Source organism: Ambystoma mexicanum, chromosome 7q (assembly GCF_040938575.1).
Source record: "Ambystoma mexicanum isolate Mex_15411 chromosome 7q, UKY_AmexF1_1, whole genome shotgun sequence".
Taxonomy (NCBI): domain Eukaryota; kingdom Metazoa; phylum Chordata; class Amphibia; order Caudata; family Ambystomatidae; genus Ambystoma; species Ambystoma mexicanum.
In genome coordinates this window covers 1,003,979,325-1,003,998,516 of record NC_090941.1, presented here as the reverse complement: position 1 = coordinate 1,003,998,516, position 19,192 = coordinate 1,003,979,325, and the positions used below count along the sequence as shown (strand labels likewise).

Below are 19,192 nucleotides of genomic sequence, written 5' to 3'. Positions count from 1 at the left end.
AGGCTATTATATTAGCCTCAAACATAAACCTGCTTGACCATATATATTTTATTACGGTTCCGGCTGGGTTTATTGCCATTTCTTTTTGTAAATGTCTTTCTTGTGTTTTTCTATGTGTGCCAAACCGGGTTTGGTCCCTATGTCCGCCGTCTTTTCGCAGGTTTCTACACAGAAGCCCTCCTTAAGGCGCCTGAAAGTCTGGGTAGGCAGGATGTGAGGGAGGGGTTTTAAAACCCCTGCCATGGGTTCCCTTGATAACCCAAGTCACACTCCTGCTTGATTGGCTGGGTGACTGTCCTTGCCAGGACAGCCACCATGCTATGCGATTGACAGCCAGGCTGTGTGAATGGGGGAAAACGGCATAAAAAGCTGGTCTGTGGGACTGGAAAGGCAAAGTCGCCACTGGAACGAAAGAAGCTGACGGAAGAAGACCCCTACCAGTACTGAACTGCCCGCTGAAGCCCTGCTGCAGGTCCGAATCTTCAGAATCTGACGACAGAGAAGATCCACCAGGAAACTTCTTCCCTTGAGTTGGTGGGACCAACCAGTTCGCCCAAACTGCAAGCCAGGACCCCTCCTCTGGTCAAATTCACTGTACAGAGCTACAGTGGGCCGGATAGCCAGGAAGGTTGGACCCTGCTTGGGTTTTAAGGAGCGCACCTTTTATTTGTTGCTTTGCTTTGCTCTGCTCTGCTCTGCTGCTGGTTTCTTCCCTGGGTAGCGCAGGACCCTCCAGTCTTCCTACTTCGTGTCAGTCCAACAGTCTCTTCAGGAACCGTGAGCCTGCAGGAACTACCAGGAACGTCCGCCTCAGCTACAGCGTCTTCTCCATTTTAAGGAACTGTGCAAATCTGGTTGTTCATCCCCTTCAACCACGGTGAAAGTGTTTGAATTCTTTCTCCAATCTGAGGGCTTGTCCTTCTCTTCGAACTAAATTTTCTGCCAACCAACCTCGCCCGGAATCCATGACAGGAACTTTACCGCAAACTACCCTGAACTGTGTTATCTTGAGCAAAAGACTTTTGTCCTATTGACTTTGGCCCCAAGCCTTTTCGACCTGATTCTATCATTCTAGTTCCTCTTGTTCAATTGCCAGAGGCTTACCTGTTGGTGTGCTTAATTTTCTATTAACTTTGTCTTTCCCTCCTTTTTAAATTGCTAGAGTGCCATTTTGATCCCACTTCATTTTGTGAGCTTAACTTGTCTGGAACTTATGGGGAGTTGTGTGGTGTATTAAGAGTGTGATTTTTAAACTGCTTAGAATAGTGAAATGAAAATAAATGTATATTCTTTTACTTGAAAACCTTGAGTCAGTGTTTGCCAGAATCATAGTAATTGCGGTCCTTTGTGTAACTATTTGATACTGCTCACTTACTCTTGAGATAAGTCAGGCTGCTCAGCCACTGCTACCACTTTAACTGTGTAGTACAGGCTTGTAACAAAGGTGAATTTGTACTGTCACTTGTAGTCTTAATTGTGTGTGGTGTTCACAAAGGGTACTGCACATAATTCTGCCGAATATGGGCCAAGGCAACGTAGGCAGAGGGCTTGGGGGTCTGACGTTGGGAAGAGCCCGTCGCAGGATGGACACCTGCTGAACCCTGTGGAAGTCGACTTGCGCTGGGGAGGAGCGTGACGCCTGAGGACCGAGTACCTAAATGATAAAAGACAAAAAAAAGACAGAAGAAGTATCTGTGCATAGAATTAAGCCAAACCCAGGAGCGCTGGTGAATTCGGCCCATTCCCATTGATGCGGAAAAGGAGACTGAGGAGTGGCACCGGGGGGTGGAGTCAGGGCAGCACCCCTGTGTGCCTCTAAATTTAAAAATTTAAAGGGGAAGAAGGTTTTTCTGGTGAAAAAGTTTCTGTCTCCCGTCCCTCGCAAGGGACGCCCATGCAGTATGGAGGAAAGGGGACGGGATGTAAGAGTACCAGTGCAATTAAGGGGTGAAGACAAGGGAGAACAGACAGACGATCCCCAGGCATGGTGCGTACGGATCGTGCAAGTGCTCAGACGGTCACAAGGAGGTCCAAATGCACCCGGTCGGTGGAGACTGGGGTAAGTGCAAAGAGAGGCACTCTCTTGGGTTATTTCTCAAGTGCAGAGAGCGTGGGTGGGGTGTAGGCCCTGATGCAAGTGCAAAACAGGACTGGCGGGCATGCCAGGGACCTGTGAGACTCTGAGCTACACCAGGCGGCCAGTCAGCATGCTGTAAGGAAGAGGAGGGCGAGAGGGAAAGGGCAGAGAACTAGGTTAGCAGGATAGAGGGAGAGAGAAGGAAGAGGAAGAGGAGAAGATGAAGGTCTTGATGAGTTTCCAGAACTTAAGAAGATGAGGCTCAAGACAGAAGGCAGCAGGGAGGCTATTCCAGAGGGAGGCACCTGCTGAGGATAAGGATCTCCCTCCAAATCTCTGCTTGGAGAACCAGCTCACTCGCAGAAGGTTGGAGGTAGATGAAGCGAGGGCTCGTGAGGGACAGTATTTTGGTAAGCAGCATTGCAGGTAGGTAGGTCCCAGGCCCCAGAAAGCCTTGTTTGAGGGAATGGGAGGTTAAGAGGGTGAGGAGGGTCTGGTGAGGTATACCAATACTGCATTCTCCGCGGATAGTCATACCTAGTCCCATAGGTGGGGTCCCTCCCCATGGGATCCTCTGTCTAATTATCACTCCCAGGGGGGACTATCAGGTAGCGACCTCAACTCTCTGGACTTATGAGAAGGGGCTCGCCCTAGGGGAGAAGAGACGGCATCCATGGATTCGTAACAATTTTCAAATGTGGTCCATGAGAGATATTCTGTAGTGGTTCTGGGATACCTGTCCATATGATCATAGAGAAAGCAGTATTCTGCCTTGGAAAGAATTTGCAGGTTGAACATGGTGGCAGACTTGATTTCAAATGAGGAGGCGGCCCTTGAGTCTGGTTTAGTGGGCGCCTGCTTGTGAATGACGTAGTCTTCACATACATTGTCTTCTGTCAAGGGAAAATTTGCCTTACTGATGGTTTTCTGCTTCACCTTCAGGATATGTCTCCCCTTCCTCAGCCGATATAGTAGGGATCTTGTTGGTAAAACGGGTCATATTCTTCCAGAGGACTGTACACATCCTTCACATATACACAAGCAGGGGCTGCGAAGCAGAAGGTCAGGAAGCATGTAGATGAGCTTGCTCATTTATTGTCATATGTTGTGTGGGCATGCTGGGCTATCCCAGGTCCTCTTGTGTTTTTAAGGTGTAGACCCTACCTCCATTTTGTCAATTCTGTAGTTCCTCATTTATTCACTTCTTTCTCTCATGTTCCTCTGCAGAGAAAAAGGAAGATACTGTGGGAATATATGTATTACTTCCTCCTCATGCATTTCAACTTGTGAGGGGGTGGATGCAGCATGAACTTGCATATCCTGACCGGGGTCATCTTCGCACTCTGCCCTCATAATAGATTCTTTGGAAAAGGACTTTATTGCCTCTTCCTGTGATATGATCCTTGGCAGGCCAGGACTTAGCCAGTAGCTACTGATTCTGGGGAATGGGAGAACACAAAGCCCAGGGCCCTCCGAAGTTTCCCAAAATGACCAGTGGCCACAACCACTATACCTGGGGCAAGACCACGGACATCGGTAAGCATTCTGAAGTGACCATGCACAGTGGCAGCTTTGCCCTTATTGTGCGTCGCAGGCCATTAAATATGTGTGTCCCTTACTAGCATTTTCTGATTTTTGGGAGGTCCGCAAACACAAATTGGCCAATCTAGCCACTGAAAATGGCTGAGTGAGTCCACAAACAATTTGAGCAAACCCAGAGATCACTAACATCAATTAACAGATAACAACACATTTGGCCAATTTAAACTAACAGCAAGACAGATGTGCACCAAACCACAAAAGATACAGGAGTCAGACCAGACACAAGGCCTGTGAATTTTGGAACACCTATAGCTCAACCCTTCCTTGACAGAATATCACGAAACCTTCAAAAGAAGAAAAATCAGTCGGTGTGCATTAATATTGGAAGTTATAAGCATCTCCAAAAGGGCTTTTATTTGGTGGGGGAGCAGGGGCAATTGAATTTTTGCTCCGAGGTCCTGGGCAAGTGCAGTACACAAATTGAAAAATAGGTGGCAATACATAACTATTATTTATCATTGCCTTCAACCCCTTTTTATCTCAACATCACAAAAAACTAAAAGATCAACAAAGCGCACATGTGAAACGCTTACCAATAGACTCTTCAAATGCAAAAAGGACTTCTTTTCCATTGTCCATGAGCTCTTTTACTCGATTGCCAATCCATTTAAAACCAGGTAGTGTTTCCTAGGGTAACAATACAAAAAGAATTAAGTTAGGTATGCGGGTCAAAATAAGAGTACAGATGAAAGGGGAGTAGGGAAAGAGGCTGAAGCTGCACAAACTACACTTAGCAATATTAAAAGTATGAGAAGTCATTACATGGCCTGCAGTAGCGGCAATATTAAAAGATTGAGAAGTCATTACATGGCCTGCAGTAGCGGCAATATTAAAAGATTGAGAAGTCATTACATGGCCTGCGGTAGCGGCCATGTAGTTCTGCTTAAGTTGTTAAACCCATACTAAGAGCACTTTTTGGCCAGCTTATAACTTCGCTCCCCCGGACGAATTCTCATCAACCTTTGCAAAAAAAAGTATATGGCCCACTATAAATTTGTTTGCAAAGTTTAGTGAGGTATGGTCAAGGGGGGGCAAAGTTATAGGGGGGTCCCAAAATTTCTTTTTTTTCTCCCATAGACTGAATGGAGGAAAAACTTTGCTCATGCCTACAGCCCAAACTGCTGGACGGATTTTCACCAAATTTGGGGCAGGAGCGGCTACTTGGACCCAAAAACATGCTTTTGTATATTTGGTGGAAATCCGTCCAGTATTTATTTTAAAAAAAGCCAAAAAGTAGGTACAAAAAAATTAGTGATATCTATGTCCGCTCCGCATACACACTTCCCTGTTTGCTCCACTGACAGGACTCTGATTGACTTAGAGGGCAACATGGTGTCCGCGGGCATCAGACGCACCCACTGATTGGATGGTGAAAAGCGTGAAGTGTGTCATATTTTTGGAAACGCCCGCCATCTTGGATTCGCGGACAGCAACTGGTGTCCGTGGACATTGCGATAAAAACATAAAAAAACACAACATTGCACTTGTCAAACTTATCAAATAATCTCTGGGAAGGTGAGGGGTGATGAGGATGGGATGGTATATGGTTGCAAGAAGCAAAAAAAGGGTGTTTTTCACCTCGAAAGTCCGCAAAGGGTTCGGATGTCTTTGAACGGTCCTGAGAAGTTCACGGGTTGGTGAAAAGCAATTCTTGGATGGCTTATAACTTTGGCGCCACTTAATAAAACTGCATGAAATTTTGCAATTGCATTCGGACCTGGTTCTGAATGAGTTTGCAATGTTTGGTGGGATTCTGTCAAGAGGTGGCAAAATTAGAGGGGGCTCCTAAAATATTGTAAAGGTTTATAAATGTGGTGCCACTTGACAAATCTATACAAAGGTTTGCAAAAAGATCATAGATCTAGATATAAATGTTTTCGTAAATTCTGAATGGATTTTGTTTTTTGTAGGTACAAAACAGTGATATCCCTTTGCTGACTGAGGTGTATCTTGTGGCCATGGGCAGTGGCCAGATTGTCCGGGTCATGGAATAAGGTCATGATCCGGACAATCAGGCTACTGGCCATGACCACGAGGGACAACAGATGGGATTAAAGTGGCCATGGTCACCTGGGACTGGCTTTGTGGCAAAGTTATTCAAAATTGGGATAGGTTTGAAAGGGAAGAAAAATGTGCTTGTGGTAATATAGTCATAGGGTTCTCTTTCCGCCTTCTGCAGGCTGCAAAGGAAAGCGAAGAGGGGCCCTGTACAGAACCCCGCCTTCCCTTTCCATGGTGGCCATCTTGAAAAAGGATTTTCCTTCCTACACCGGGACGCCGCAAGCGTCCCGGTGTCGGAAGAAAATTCCTTTTTTTAGCACCCCGGGTTCCTACTTTGGGAACCTAGGGTGCTAATGGCCTTCATCCCCCGTTACAGGGGCTGGAATGGGGGATAATGGTCCGGAGACCTCGTTATCCACCCTCGCTTTGCTTGGGCTGATAACTTGGGCTGCCAGTCCGGTATCCACCGTTCCATCCCTGGCACGGGGGATAAACGCCACAATATTGCCATTAGCATAACACAAAATGCAAATGGAAATGTTGGAAAATCTTATTGAGTCTATGTACTTTACTGAGAAATATAAAGTAGATGGAGTCTATACGTTTGGTTTTTTTTTTGTTCTATTTTTTTAACTGTGAAAGGTGGTTCCTAAAGGAACATTTCTTTTATTGTTTTTGGATGCATTTTGTTTTTTGGCAGGACAGCTTAGAACGAAAGCTGGGGAGGGAAATGAGGGAAGAGGCACCAAACCCTAATATGGAGGGGCAGGTGGACAGGGGAAAATGCTGCACGTGTGTTATTTCTAAGGTAGGGGGCAGCGTTTCTCATGCTCCTTGATTACAGCAGTGGTGGTGTCTCTTGGGGAGGAGGGATGGCATTAGATGATTCCATTTTAAGATAAATAGCAGTTTTGCTAAAAGTATGTACTGTGTACTAGATTGTTGATGGATGAGTAGGAATAGGTGTTGGAGCTGTGCAAGTGAAATTTTGGAGTTGAAAGTTCCTAGATCAATTGAAAATGCAGTTCCGAACTGTCCGCGAAGCATGGATCTTATTGTGAAGTGCGGACAGGTTCTCGGACATGGCATCATGTTGCGCGCCAGCGTATGGTCATGCGGCACTGTCCGGAAGGCCCGCAATGAAGTCAGATGTTCGTAGACATCTACGGATGCAAAACTAGTTGAAATTGTTGCAAGTGTATAGAAGTGTTAAAAATGATTTTAGAAGGTGGGAAATGGCAAAGTTTTAAGGTGAAACTTTGTAAATTGGACACAAATATTGCTATATTGGGTAAGTATGATATTAGTAAGTTGTAGGAAAATAGCATGCACTGGTAAAAACCCATGAAACGTTCACTGAAAAAACGTTGTTAAGGGGACGTTATGGTTAAGTTGCAGTAATAAAAACCTATGAAATTCAATGAAAAAACTTTGTTAAGGGGACGTTATGGTTAAGTTGCACTACTAAAAAGCCATCAAATTCTGTGAAAAAAACTTTGTTAAAGGGACGTTATGGTTACAAGTAAAACCGAAAAACACCTGAAATTCGCCAGTTATGGTAAGCTAAGCAACCATAACTCGCACTACCACCATGCACTGCTAAGAGTAACACCCATGACATCAAAGATGGCATCAAAAATATGATTGATGACATCACATGTGCATTTAATTTTCATATCACATTGCGTGAGTTATGGTTGCTTAGCTTTCCATAACTGGTGAATTTCAGGGGGTTTTCGGTTTTACTTGTAACCATAACGTCCCTTTAATAAAGTTTAACTGAAAATATATATATATAATACATTACTTACCGTAATCGTATTGCTGATGCTTGTATCTGCTTAGATTCACATGTTGTGCAGAGTATTACAGTTTGTTTTTTGAAACTTGAAAATGGGCGTCGACACAGGGTGTGCCAGTTATACTATCCCTAGTGTGACGTCCACTGTACCCATGATCCCTCACCATGTAGGACCCTCAGATTGTATTTTTTCTGACATGAGGTAGATGAGGAGTAGCGCGAGTACAGATTATCCAAGCAGATAGATAGGAAGATAAGACTACAAGCATCCATGCGCCTTCTCTCAGAGGGGAGGAAGACTGGGTCGCATGTGAATCTAAGCAGATACAAGCATCAGAAATACGATTACGGTGAGTAACGTATCCCTTCTGAGGCTTGTGGAATCTGCTTAGATCACATGCTGTGCATTGATTAGCGAGCAGTGTTAGAAGAAGGAGGTGGGATGTGCGAAGGGTCATGAGCAAACAGGTGTCTTAGAACCGTTTGTCCCACTTCAGTATCTGTCTTGAAACGAGTGTCAATGCAGTAGTGCTGAGTAAAAGTGTGACTAGAGCTCCAAGTAGCTGCTTTGCAAATGGTGTCAAGGGGTACATTTGCAATGAAAGCCAGAGTGGCCCCAATGCCTCTTGTAGAGTGGGCCCTTGGCATAAAGGGCAGAGTCTTTCCAGAAAGGGAATAACATAGTTGGATACAATTGACTATCCATTTGGAGATGGCACCTTTAGAGACGCAATCTCCTTCTCTGCCTGTAGCTACGGAGACAAACAGTTGGTCAGTTTTCCTTTGCGGTTTTGTCTTGTCCACATAGTAGAGGACCGCTCTCCGCACATCTAGAGTGTGTAGTTTCACCTCAGCAGAGCTTTTGGGTTCTTGGAAGAAGGCCGGAAGCTCGATGGACTGGTTAACGTGGAATTTAGAAATAAACTTAGGTGAGAACCTAGGGTGTGTTCGTAGAACCAGTTTATCCTTATGAACAGTAAAGAAAAGATCCTGCTCTGACCGAGCCTGAATTTCACTGACCCTTCTTATGGATGTAATGGCTACTCAGAAGACAGTTTTATGGTGTGCCCATGAGCTTAGCAAGCACTACATTAAGGTCCCAGCCTGGAGGTGGGTTTGAAATTGGAGGGTGGAGTCTCTTTACCCCTTCCATGAAGGCTTTAACCACTGGTACTTTCCACCACGAAACCTGCCAGGTGTACCCTGAGTGAGTTAAATACCAGCCCTGCATCCAGCAGGTGGAGCATGTAAGTGACAATATTGGAAGCAGTGCAATCACCCGGGTTGATTTGCTTATTCTGGCACCATATAACGAATATTTTCCATTTATCAAAGTAACAGTGCCTCGTGTTAGGTTTCCTAGATTCCTTTAGGATGTCCATACATCTGTGTGGTAAGTTGAGATGTCCAAACTCTATGACTTCAGGAGCCACGCTGCCAGGTTCATTGAGTTGGGTTGAGGATGCACTGTTTGACCTTGGTGCTGGGACAGTAGGTTGTACCAGCACGGGAGTCTGATGGGTTCGCACACCGCTAGTCTGGGTAGGTGTGGGAAGCACGGTTGCTTCGCCCACATGGGAGCAACTAGGATGAGCGTCATCGATTCCCTGTGCATCTTGGAGAGGGGTTTGTGGAAAAGCGTAGGCAAACATCCCTGACCAGTTCATCCACAGGGCGTTCCCCTTGGAGTCTGGCTGGGGGAACCTGGATGCGAATTCTGGGCACTGCCTGTTTTCGCTTGTGGCAAATAGGTCTGTAGTGAGGAAACCCCACTGTGAGAAGAGGTCTTCTACGACTTCTCTGAGTAGACACCATTCGTGTTCTTCTGGGAGGGGATCTCTGCTCAAAGCGTCCGCTAGCGAATTGAGATCCCCTGGAACATGTTGAGATGACGGGTAAATGTTCCGTCTGAGTGCCCGTATCCAAATTTTCTGGGCAAGCTTGGACAGATTTGGGCGAACGAGTCCCTCCCTGTTTGTTTAGGTAAAACATTGCTGTAGTGCTGTCTGTTAAGATCTGTTCAACAGGTGGGGCTGGAACGCTTGAAGCGCTCTGAATACTGCCAGAAGCTCTAGCAGATTGATATGATTCTTGGCCACTGTGTGAGACCAGAGACCCTGAGCTGTGTGGTGAAGGAGGTGTGCTCCCACCCTGGCAGGGATGCGTCTGTAGTGACTACATCCTGTACCTCTGGATCGTAAAAGGGTTTCCCCTTTGACAGGTTCTCTCTTGTCCACCAGTGAAGACTTTCTACAAGTGTTGGCGAAACGACCACTAGATCGTCCCACTGACCACTTGCCTGAGACCACTGTTTCGCCAATCATTCTTGCATGGGTCGCATGTGCAGGCACGCGTGGGGGACCAGGTAAATATATGACGCCACCATGCCTAGCAAACGCATCGCTTTGCGCACCCTTATCTGGTGACCGGGCTGATCTAGAGGAATTTGCAGTAGTAAATTCCAAATGTTTTCCTCCGATAGAAAGGCCAACCCCTCTTGAGTGTTTAGTACAGCTCCTAGGAACTGTTTGGAGGTGCTTGGCACCAGGCTTGATTTTTTTCTCGTTTATGGAGAAACCCAATTCGAAGAGGAGGTTGATCGTTCTTTGAATGTTTGATCTGCAAATTACTGGGGTCTCCCTCGTGATGAGCCAGTCGTCCAGGTAAGGGTACACTGGGATTGCCTCCCTGGGTAGGTGTGCCGCCGCCACTGCCAGTACCTTGGTGAATACCCTTGGAACCGAGGCTATACCGAAGGGCAGCACCTTGAACTGGTAGTGCTGACTGTCCACCTTGAAGCGCAAGAATCTTCTGTGAGCTGGTAACATGGAAATATGAAAATAGGCATCTTTCATGTCCAATGTTGCCATGTAATCCCCCTTTTTTAGGAGGGGGATAACTTCTTGGAGAGGAGTCATACGAAACTTTTGGGGCTTGACATACTTGTTTGCAGGGGTAAGTCTAATACTGGGCGCATTGTCAGATCTTTTTTTGGCACAAGGAAGTAAGTGAATAAATACCCTTGTTTACCTGGTTGCCTGGGACGAGTTCTATCGCTTCATTTGCTAGAAGATTGGCGATCTCCTCGAGGAGAATCTTCTGGTGGTCCAAGGAATGTACTTTTTGACGTGGAGGGTGGTTTCAGGGATGCGCAAGCAGTTCTATGCAGTATCCTGCGGACACTGGACAGAACCCATCTGTATGATGTGATCCCTTTCCAAGCTTGGGTGAAGTTGGAAATGTGTCCCCCTACTGGGGATGCGTGAGAAGGGACCCTGAGCGCAGCATCACTGTTTAGATGGAGGCGTGCCGCCTCTGCTGGGGCTGCCTCAACCCTTACCATGGCCCCTTTTGTTCCCTCTGCTGTAACTCTGGGTAGACTGCTGATTGTTACCCAATGATGTACCCTGTCCCTGTGAGTAGTTGGAGCCTCTTTGTGAATTTTGGCCGCGTGGGCGACGAAAACTACCACTGCCTCTTTGATTAGGGGCTTGTTGGTCAACTGTCCCAGGGATTTCAGAGTCTCATACTCATCTTTGGCATTCTTTAATGCGTCCTCTACCACTTTTCCAAACAGTAGATTAGGCTCCACCGGCATGTCAATTAAGGATGCTTGTGTCTCGGGTTTAAACCCTGACTGTCTTAACCAAGCATGCCTCTTAATGACAGTGCTCTCTGCTATTAGCCTGCCGGCGTTATCTGCGGCATCAAAGGTTGCCTTAAGGATGCAACCGGACACGGCTCTCCCCTCCGACGCAACCTTAAAGATTCCGGTGCGGAGTTGATAAGGGAAGATACTTGCTCCCACTGGTGGCAGTTGTACCTAGCCAGCAGAGTGGTGGAGTTGGCAATCCTTGCCTGGTAAGCAGAAGTGGAGGCTTCCTTCCTTCCCAACCCGTAGATTTTCTTGCTCTCCTTGTCGGGGGAGCCTTAGATGAAGATAGAGGCGTTCCCGCCCTCTTCCGGGTATTAGTAACTACCAGGAAGTCAGGCTTCAGTTGCCTCCTTATGTAAAGGGGGTTGATTGGGCTGCCCTGAACAATCTCGATTCTGGGGTTTACTGCCCTGGTGAGGTTAGGATTGAGAAGGGAAGGATCAATTCTCCGTTGGATGGACTTGAGAATTGGAAAGGCCTGAGAAACAGGTTTCTTTTCTCCTACTAGTTCCTCAGCAAAGTCCCTCTCCTCCTGTGCCCCCTGCGTGTCTATGCGGAAGTGTTATGCTGCTCTAGTCAAGACCTCATTCAGGAGGGGCTGGTTGTCGACTGGAGAGTCAGTAACTTGAGGTTCTTTGCCTACCGGGGAGTCTATTCTGTAGACTTCTGGGTCATCTTCCTCATCCTCTTGGTCCTCGTCATCCCCATAATAGTCCACCCCAGTTTCGTCGTCCAACATTACCAAGACTGGATCCTCTTCCTGTAGTGGATCCTCACTATTCTGGGTGTAAGGCTGGATGTAAAAAGGGTCAGAACACCGACCTTGTGTTGGGGTCTCAAACCGAGGTTTCTTACCAGGGGGCTACGGGGCCCTAGACCCTGAGGGAGTAGCACCGTCAGGGGTATAGGAGAGGAAGTGTTCTGGGTTCTTGGAGTAAAAGTCTGCTAGGGAGGACATTCTAGACATAACCCTGTCTATATCCTCACTGGTCAATATTTTGGAGCTGGGAATGCCCCTTCCTTGAGAGGGTTCCCCTTCTATGACTTGACTGGACCTATGGGCTTGTGCAGGGGTCATGGCCTGTTTATCAGAAGACTTAGAACTGTCTTTATGTAACTGAGGTACAGAAGAAGGGTGAGATGGTTTCTTCTGCTGTTTCCCCCCTTCTCCGTGAGTGGAAGAGTATTTCCCTGGCGTTTTCACCTTCTCCAAGCTTTTCGACGCCTGGCGTCGAGATTCGGGGATAGTGTCCCTTTCCTTAGAGTGAGGGCATCGGGATTCGAAGCAACCGTCGAACGGTCTGCTGATGCCGACTCCTGGTGAGCGGCCTGGGGCTGGCGGTCGGCTTCGTCTTCTGACGAGGGTACCTCCATAACTTTGGTGATTGAGGCACTTTTGGCAACTGTGGATGGTTGCCTGGTGTCGTGAGGCGATCTTGACCGAGAACGCCCAGAGGACACTGATTCGGTGGAGCGCTCTTTGTGTGCCGCTTTCCGAGAACTTGACACGCGCGTCAAGTCTTGGTTGGACTTCGCGAGTGTTTAGGAGTGGAAGCGGTGTGGGTAGCGCGCGTGTCGCCGGGTGTGTTCTCCGTAACTGCCCTGCCGGACAGCCTTCCGAGGTCGGGGACTTGCGCTTGGCTGTCTTTCGACACCTCGTTGCCCTCGCCATCCGAAAGTATGGCGTTGCTGGCGTCACTGAAGGTGCCCTCCGCTTCCATGGCCTCTCGTTGCCTGGCGTGGTGGGCCAACATTTGATTGAGCGGTCCTTTAGTGTCTTAGCCTTGAACCGGCTACACGCTCTACAGTTCGCCTAGGGGTGGTCCCTCGGCAAGCAGAGGTTACAGGTGGCGTGCACTTGGGGCAGAATATCAAAGGGGTACCCTCCATACGCACCCTGTGGCAGCAGGCTAGTGCATGTAGGAAATATATGACAATGCATTACTTACAGTAAAAGCATTTCTGATGGTTGTATCTGCTTAGATTCACATGCTGTGCATAGGTCCGACATCCAGTGGTCACTGCGGAGTATTGCATTTTGTTTTTCGTAGTCGAAAAGGGACGTCGACAAGGCGTGTCTGAAACACTATCCCTATAGTGACGTGGGTTGTACCCACAATCTCTCACGCGTCGAGGTCCCTCCGTTTGTATTTTTCTGCCCTGAGGGAGCCTTATAGACGTGAGTGAGTACAGAAAAGAGAGATATAAAAGGAAGTCTATGTTCCTTCTATCCGAGCGGGGAGGAAGGGTGGGCGCATGTGAATCTAAGCAGATACAACCATCAGAAATGCTTTTACGTAAGTAATGCATTGTCTTCTGATGTTTGTTAATCTGCTTAGAATCACATGCTGTGCATAGACTAGCGAACAGTACCCGGAGTTGGCGGTGGGTTATGAGAAGGAACAGTAGAGAAAAGATGTATTAATACTGCCTGTCCCACTTGGGAGTCAGATCTCGAGTGTGCATCTAGACAGTAGTGTTTTGTAAAGGTGTGCACAGAACTCCAGGTAGCCGCTTTGCAGATGGACTCAAGGAGAACATTTGCAATGAATGCTATGGACGCCCCCGTGCCTCGAGTAGAGTGTGCTCTTGGCTTGAAGGGCAGTTCTCTCTTAGCAAGAGTATAGCAGAGAGTGATGCATTGAACAATCCATCTAGAAATAGTGGACTTTGAAACTGCATCCCCTTCTCTTCCTGCTGCCACCGAGACGAAGAACTGATTAGTCTGTCTTCCTCAGTGGTCTGGTTCTTTCCATGTAGAACATGACCGCTCTGCGCACATCTAGTGTGTGCAGACTTTTTTCTCCCAAGTTGGAAGGATTTTGAAAGAACATTGGTAGTTCTATAGGCTGGTTTACGTGGAATTTCGATATGAATTTCGGAGCAAACCTTGGGTGCGTGCGTAGAACCACCTTATCTCTGTGAACTGGTACGAAGGGGTCTAGAACAGAAAGAGCCTGTAGTTCACTTACTCTCCTGATGGAGGTGATAGCTATTAGAAAAGCAGTCTTAAGAGTGAGGTCTTTAAGAGATGCTTTGTGCATGGGTTCAAATGGTGAGCCCATGAGTCTGGTAAGTACCACGTTAAGGTCCCATCCGGGAGCTGGGTCAGCTATCAGGGGGTGTATTCTCTTTACTCCCTCCATGAAGGCCTTTATAACAGGGATCTTCCACCACGACACTGAGTTGGGAAGTGGTGTATGCAGAAAGTGCCGCTAGGTGGACTTTAATGGAATTGAACACTAGACCTGAATCCAATAAATGGGTCAGGTATAGAACAATATGTGTGGGAGAGCAGTCAATCGGGTTGATGTTTTTTCCTCTGCACCAGATGACAAATCTCTTCCACTTGCTAGAATAGCAGTGGCGAGTGTTAGGTTTTCTGGCTTCCCTGAGGATGTCCATGCATCTCTGCGGGAGCTGTAGATGTCCAAATTCTATGATCTCAGGAGCCAGGCTGCTAAGTTCATGTTCTGGGGGCATGGATGCAGAGTCCTGCCCTTGTCTTGTGACAGCATGTTGTACGGGCAGGGGAGTTTCACTGGGGGAGATAGAGACATCTCCATCAAGTGAGCGAACCATGGCTGTCGGGCCCACATTGGGGCCACCAGTATCATGGTCACTTGTCCCTGGTGCATCTTGTGCACCACCTTGTTGAGAAGGGGAGTCGGGGGGAAAAGCGTAAACAAATTTCCCTGACCATTGCATCGACAGACCGTTCCCCTTGGATTGGTTCTGGGGGTACCTGGAGGCGTAACTTTGGCATTGTGAGTTCTCCAGGGTTGCGAACAGGTCTATTTCTGGGAATCCCCATTGTGTGAAGACGTCGAAGACGATGTCTTCGTGCAGTCGCCATTCGTACTCTTCGGGCAGGGGGAAATCTCTGCTGAGTTTGTCTGCCAGCAGATTGAGTTCCCCTGGTACATGTTGTGACAGTAGGAACATGTTTTGTCTGAGAGCCCACTTCCATATATTTTGGGCCAGTTTGGACAGTCCTGGAGAGTGGGTGCCCCCCTGCTTGTTGATATAGTACATGGCTGTGGTGCTGTCTGTAAGGACCATCACTGTTTTGCCTTGTAGGTGTTCCTGGAATGCTTTTAGCGCCTTGAACACAGCTAGTAACTCCAGTAGATTTATGTGTTTGGATGCTACGTTCGGAGTCCACACTCCGTGAGCAGTCTGATGGGATAGGTGAGCCCCCCATCCTGTGAGGGATGCGTCTGTGGTTAGAGTGGCTTCCGCCGCTGGTGTGGCAAAGGGTTTCCCTCTTTCCAGGTTTTCCTTTGTCCACCACCGTAGCGAGAGAACCAAGGCCTGCGAGACCACCACTAGATCGTCCCATAGTCTGCTGGCCTGACACCACTGGCTGTTGAGCCACTCTTGCATTGGGCACATGCGCAGGCGCGCGTGAGGTACCAAATAAATACACAACGCCATCATGCCTAGCAAGCGCATTGCTTTGCGTACCGTCACCTCTTGACCGGTCACATATTGAGGGATCTGAAACAGCATGTTTTGGACCCTCTCGTTGGAGGGGAAGACGAGGCCGTCCTTTGTTTGAATTAGAGCCCCTAGGAATTGTTTGATCTGGCTGGGGTCTAGGCTGGACTTCTTGTCGTTGATGGAGAAGCCCAGCTGGAACAAAAGGTCTACAGTCTTTTGGGTATTGGAGAAGCATGTTTCGTAAGAATCCCCTGTTATGAGCCAGTCGTCGAGGTAAGGGTAAACTGGGATTGACAACCTGCACAGGTGGGCCGCTGCCACTGCCAGTACCTTCGTGAATACCCTTGGTGCAGATGCTATGCCAAAGGGTAGCACTCTGAACTGGTAGTGTTTGTCATGAACCTGAGGTATTATCTGTGCGCTGGCAACATTAAAATATGAAAGTATGCATCTTTCATGTCTAGTGTTGTCATGTAATCTCCCTGTGATAGCAGTGGGATCACTTCCTGTAAGGTCACCATACGAAACTTCTGGGGTTTGACAAACTTGTTCGCTGGGCGCAGATCTAATACAGGGCGCATGGTTAGATCCTTTTTGGGTACAAGGAAGTGAACTGAATAAATACCTCCCGTTACCAGAGAAAGAGGCGCGACCTCCTTTTTCCAGCAGTTGTTCTACTTCTTGGAGAAGGATGGTAAGGTGTTCTGGTGTCATGCGTCGTCCCTTCGGGGGTCTGTATGTTGGGGAACCGTTGAATTCGATGCAGTATCCGTGGGCTACGGTGGAAATTACCCAGCGGTCTGACGTTATTCCCTCCCATGCTGGAAGAAAGGATGTTAGCTGGCCCCCGACCGGTGTTGCATGGGAGGGGACGCAAATCTTCGCGTCACTTGGTGTTGTTGGGGGCTTGGGAGCCTCTGGGGGTGGACCCCCGACCTCTCCCTTTGCCATGGCGCTGGCCTCTTTGGCTGTACTGCTCACTATTGGTCTGGTAATTGGTGGCAGGGTACTGTTGCTGCTGATTCTGCTGTTGGCGTTGGCCACGAAAAAAACTTTTGTTGCCATAGCCACGTCTGGTAGTGGGCTTAGAGATCTGGTCAAGAGTTTTGATAGTATCAAACTCTTTTTTAGCCATCTCCAGAGCCTCATCCACCGCTTTCCCGAAGAGGTTTGAGTCTTCAATAGGTTTATTTATTAAAGCCGCCTGTGTCTCCGGTTTGAACCATGAGTTACGTAGCCATACATGGCGTTTTAGGAGTATTCCCTGAACCAGGGAACGTCCCGCTGTCTCTGCAGCATCCAGAGAGTTCTTCACAATGCTCTGGTTGACCTGGGCTCCTTCGCCAATAGTTGATAGCAGGCGTGTCCGTAGTGGTTCCGGCACTTCTTCGGCGTCTTTGCGCAGTTTGGCCCACTGCGCGTCCGCGTAGCTAGCTAGCAAAGAATTGTTCGCAATTCTTGCCGAAAAGGCAGCCGAGGATGTGACTCTCTTTCCAAGGGCATATAATCTCTTGCCCTCCTTGTCAGGTGGTGCCTCGCTGGTGGACAGCGGCACCCCTGCCCTCTTCCTTGTATTAGTTACTACAAGGGAGTCAGGAATAGAATGTCCCCTGATGTACAGCGGGTCTGAGGGTGAAGGAGTGAAAAGTTTTTCAATTCTTGGATTAACTCCTCTGATTAGAGCGGGCGTGGATAGCGAAGGGATGATTCTTCTCTTCACTGAAGCGAGGAGGGGAATGGTCTGGCTGACCGGGGGTTTCTCCTTAATTACTCTTTCCACAAAGTCTATTTCAGGAGAGATCTCCCCAGTGTCCAGTTCGAAATGTGCTGCTCCTCTGCGCAACAGAGCATTGAATGTGGGCTGATCGTCTATGGGAGAGGTATTCCTAACAGGTGAATTGTCAGGAGGATTTAGGTTCAGGACATCAGTGTCCGAATATACTGATGGGGATTGCCAGGGATGTGAAGGGCCTTCTTCTGGATTTTCTCCGAAGCCTTCTCCTACCATGTCTGGGTTGTCTTCCAGACCTTCCTCCTGGTTCTGTCCCTCTTCATCGTCCACAAATTCATCCTCGTCCTCCAAGTATTGTTCCTCACCAGTGAGGTCATACACATTATGGAAATCTGAGGCTGTGTCCTGCTGGGGATTGAATAGTCTCGGATATTTATCCCTGGGGTCCTCCTGAGGCCCTTCTCTTGTTCTCTTGGGAGTGGGAGGGTTCTGGGTCTTCATAAACCTCTCCATTCTCTCCATGCAGAGATGGAGCCTTTCCATGGTCTCATGGGGTACCCCTGAGCGGTCTAGCGGGGGAAAATTAGTGTCTTCCGCCTGAAAACGGCTCGACCTCTCCCATAACGTCGAGGAAAGTGTCCCGTCGCCTTCCGAAAAGCCTTCCTGTGTGCTGGGGGTCCCCCCCGACTGAAGGGGGTAGTCCCGGTCTTTCTTCGGGCTTTTTCGGCGTGTCTTTCGACCTTTGCGTAGCGCTCGATGTGTCTTTCGGCGTATGCTTTTGGGCGTCGGCTACAACGATCCTCGCCAAGCTCTCTGCGACTCGTTTGTCAGAGGAGGGCTGTGGTTTCAACGTTACGGGTGTCGAACGTTCTACGGCGGCGTGCGTTCTCTGCTGGTGCGCGCCGGCGGATGGTTTGGGGGCGGCGCCCTTATTTGCCGAAAGCCCAGTCGCTGGTCGCGGCTGCGGTTGCGAGAGGGGCTTCGAACCTGAACGGTCCGAGGAGGCCGCCGGTGGAACCTGCGTCTCCTTGGGCGCTGATGCTTTCTTCGACGAAGAAGAGCCGTGGGTTGTGTGCTTATGTGTGGTATCGTGTGCGTCAGTGTCGCCGGGGTGTTCATCCCCATAAGCAGGGCGTGAGCCGAGCTTGTCGGGGCCGGGGACAGACGACGAAGAGTCTGAGCGCTCTTTAGAGGGGTCTACGACTTCCGTAGCGGAGGTCGTGTTATCACGTTCCTCGTCACTGTCGATGGTAGCAGCGGCGGGTGAGGAATCGGCCTTCGACATAGCGTAGGCCGCCCACCTCTTGACCCTACGGTCTTTTAGAGTCTTTGGCTTAAGAAGCCGACAAGCCGTGCAACCCTCCTCTTTGTGATCGAGGGGCAAGCAGCGGTTACACCGTGAATGCTTGTCCTTCCACGTGAACTTGCCCTTGCAACGCGGGCAAAACCTAAAGGGTGTCCTCTCCATAGCCGAGGCAGTAAATCGTGATAACGACCCCAAGGGAAAGGAAGGGGAAAAGGAAAGGCATTCTCAGAAAGGAACCAGAGATGTCCCACGACCCCACTCTCCCTACTGTATTTGGCCTGCGAGGCCAGGCCACGTGTTCGGCAACGCCAAAGGATCTCCTCCGCTCGTCCCCTACGTCGAAGAACAGCTTCACAACTGCGTCGAGGGAGGGATCTATGTGTTATATATTAATAGGAAAACGACCAAAGGTCGAGGATATGAAATCTGCAATGTGTCTCGAGGAGCTCCGCGTAAAGGCGACCAGTAGCTGGGCGGAAAAAAACAATCTGAGGGACCTCGACGCGTGAGGGATTGTGGGTACAACGCACGTCACTATAGGGATAGTGTTTCAGACACGCCTTGTCGACATCCCA

General features: G+C 48.6%; 1 protein-coding gene across 1 annotated transcript in view; it reads right to left on the bottom strand.

The window, feature by feature from the left end:
* The window catches only part of PGM2L1 (phosphoglucomutase 2 like 1), a 1,482,539-nt gene that overhangs the window by 489,874 nt on the left and 973,473 nt on the right, over nucleotides 1-19,192 (bottom strand). The window contains exon 10 of the mRNA XM_069640198.1: nucleotides 4,213-4,306. Within this exon, the coding sequence (XP_069496299.1) occupies nucleotides 4,213-4,306 (94 nt within the window). The remainder of the gene's footprint in view (nucleotides 1-4,212; nucleotides 4,307-19,192) is intronic.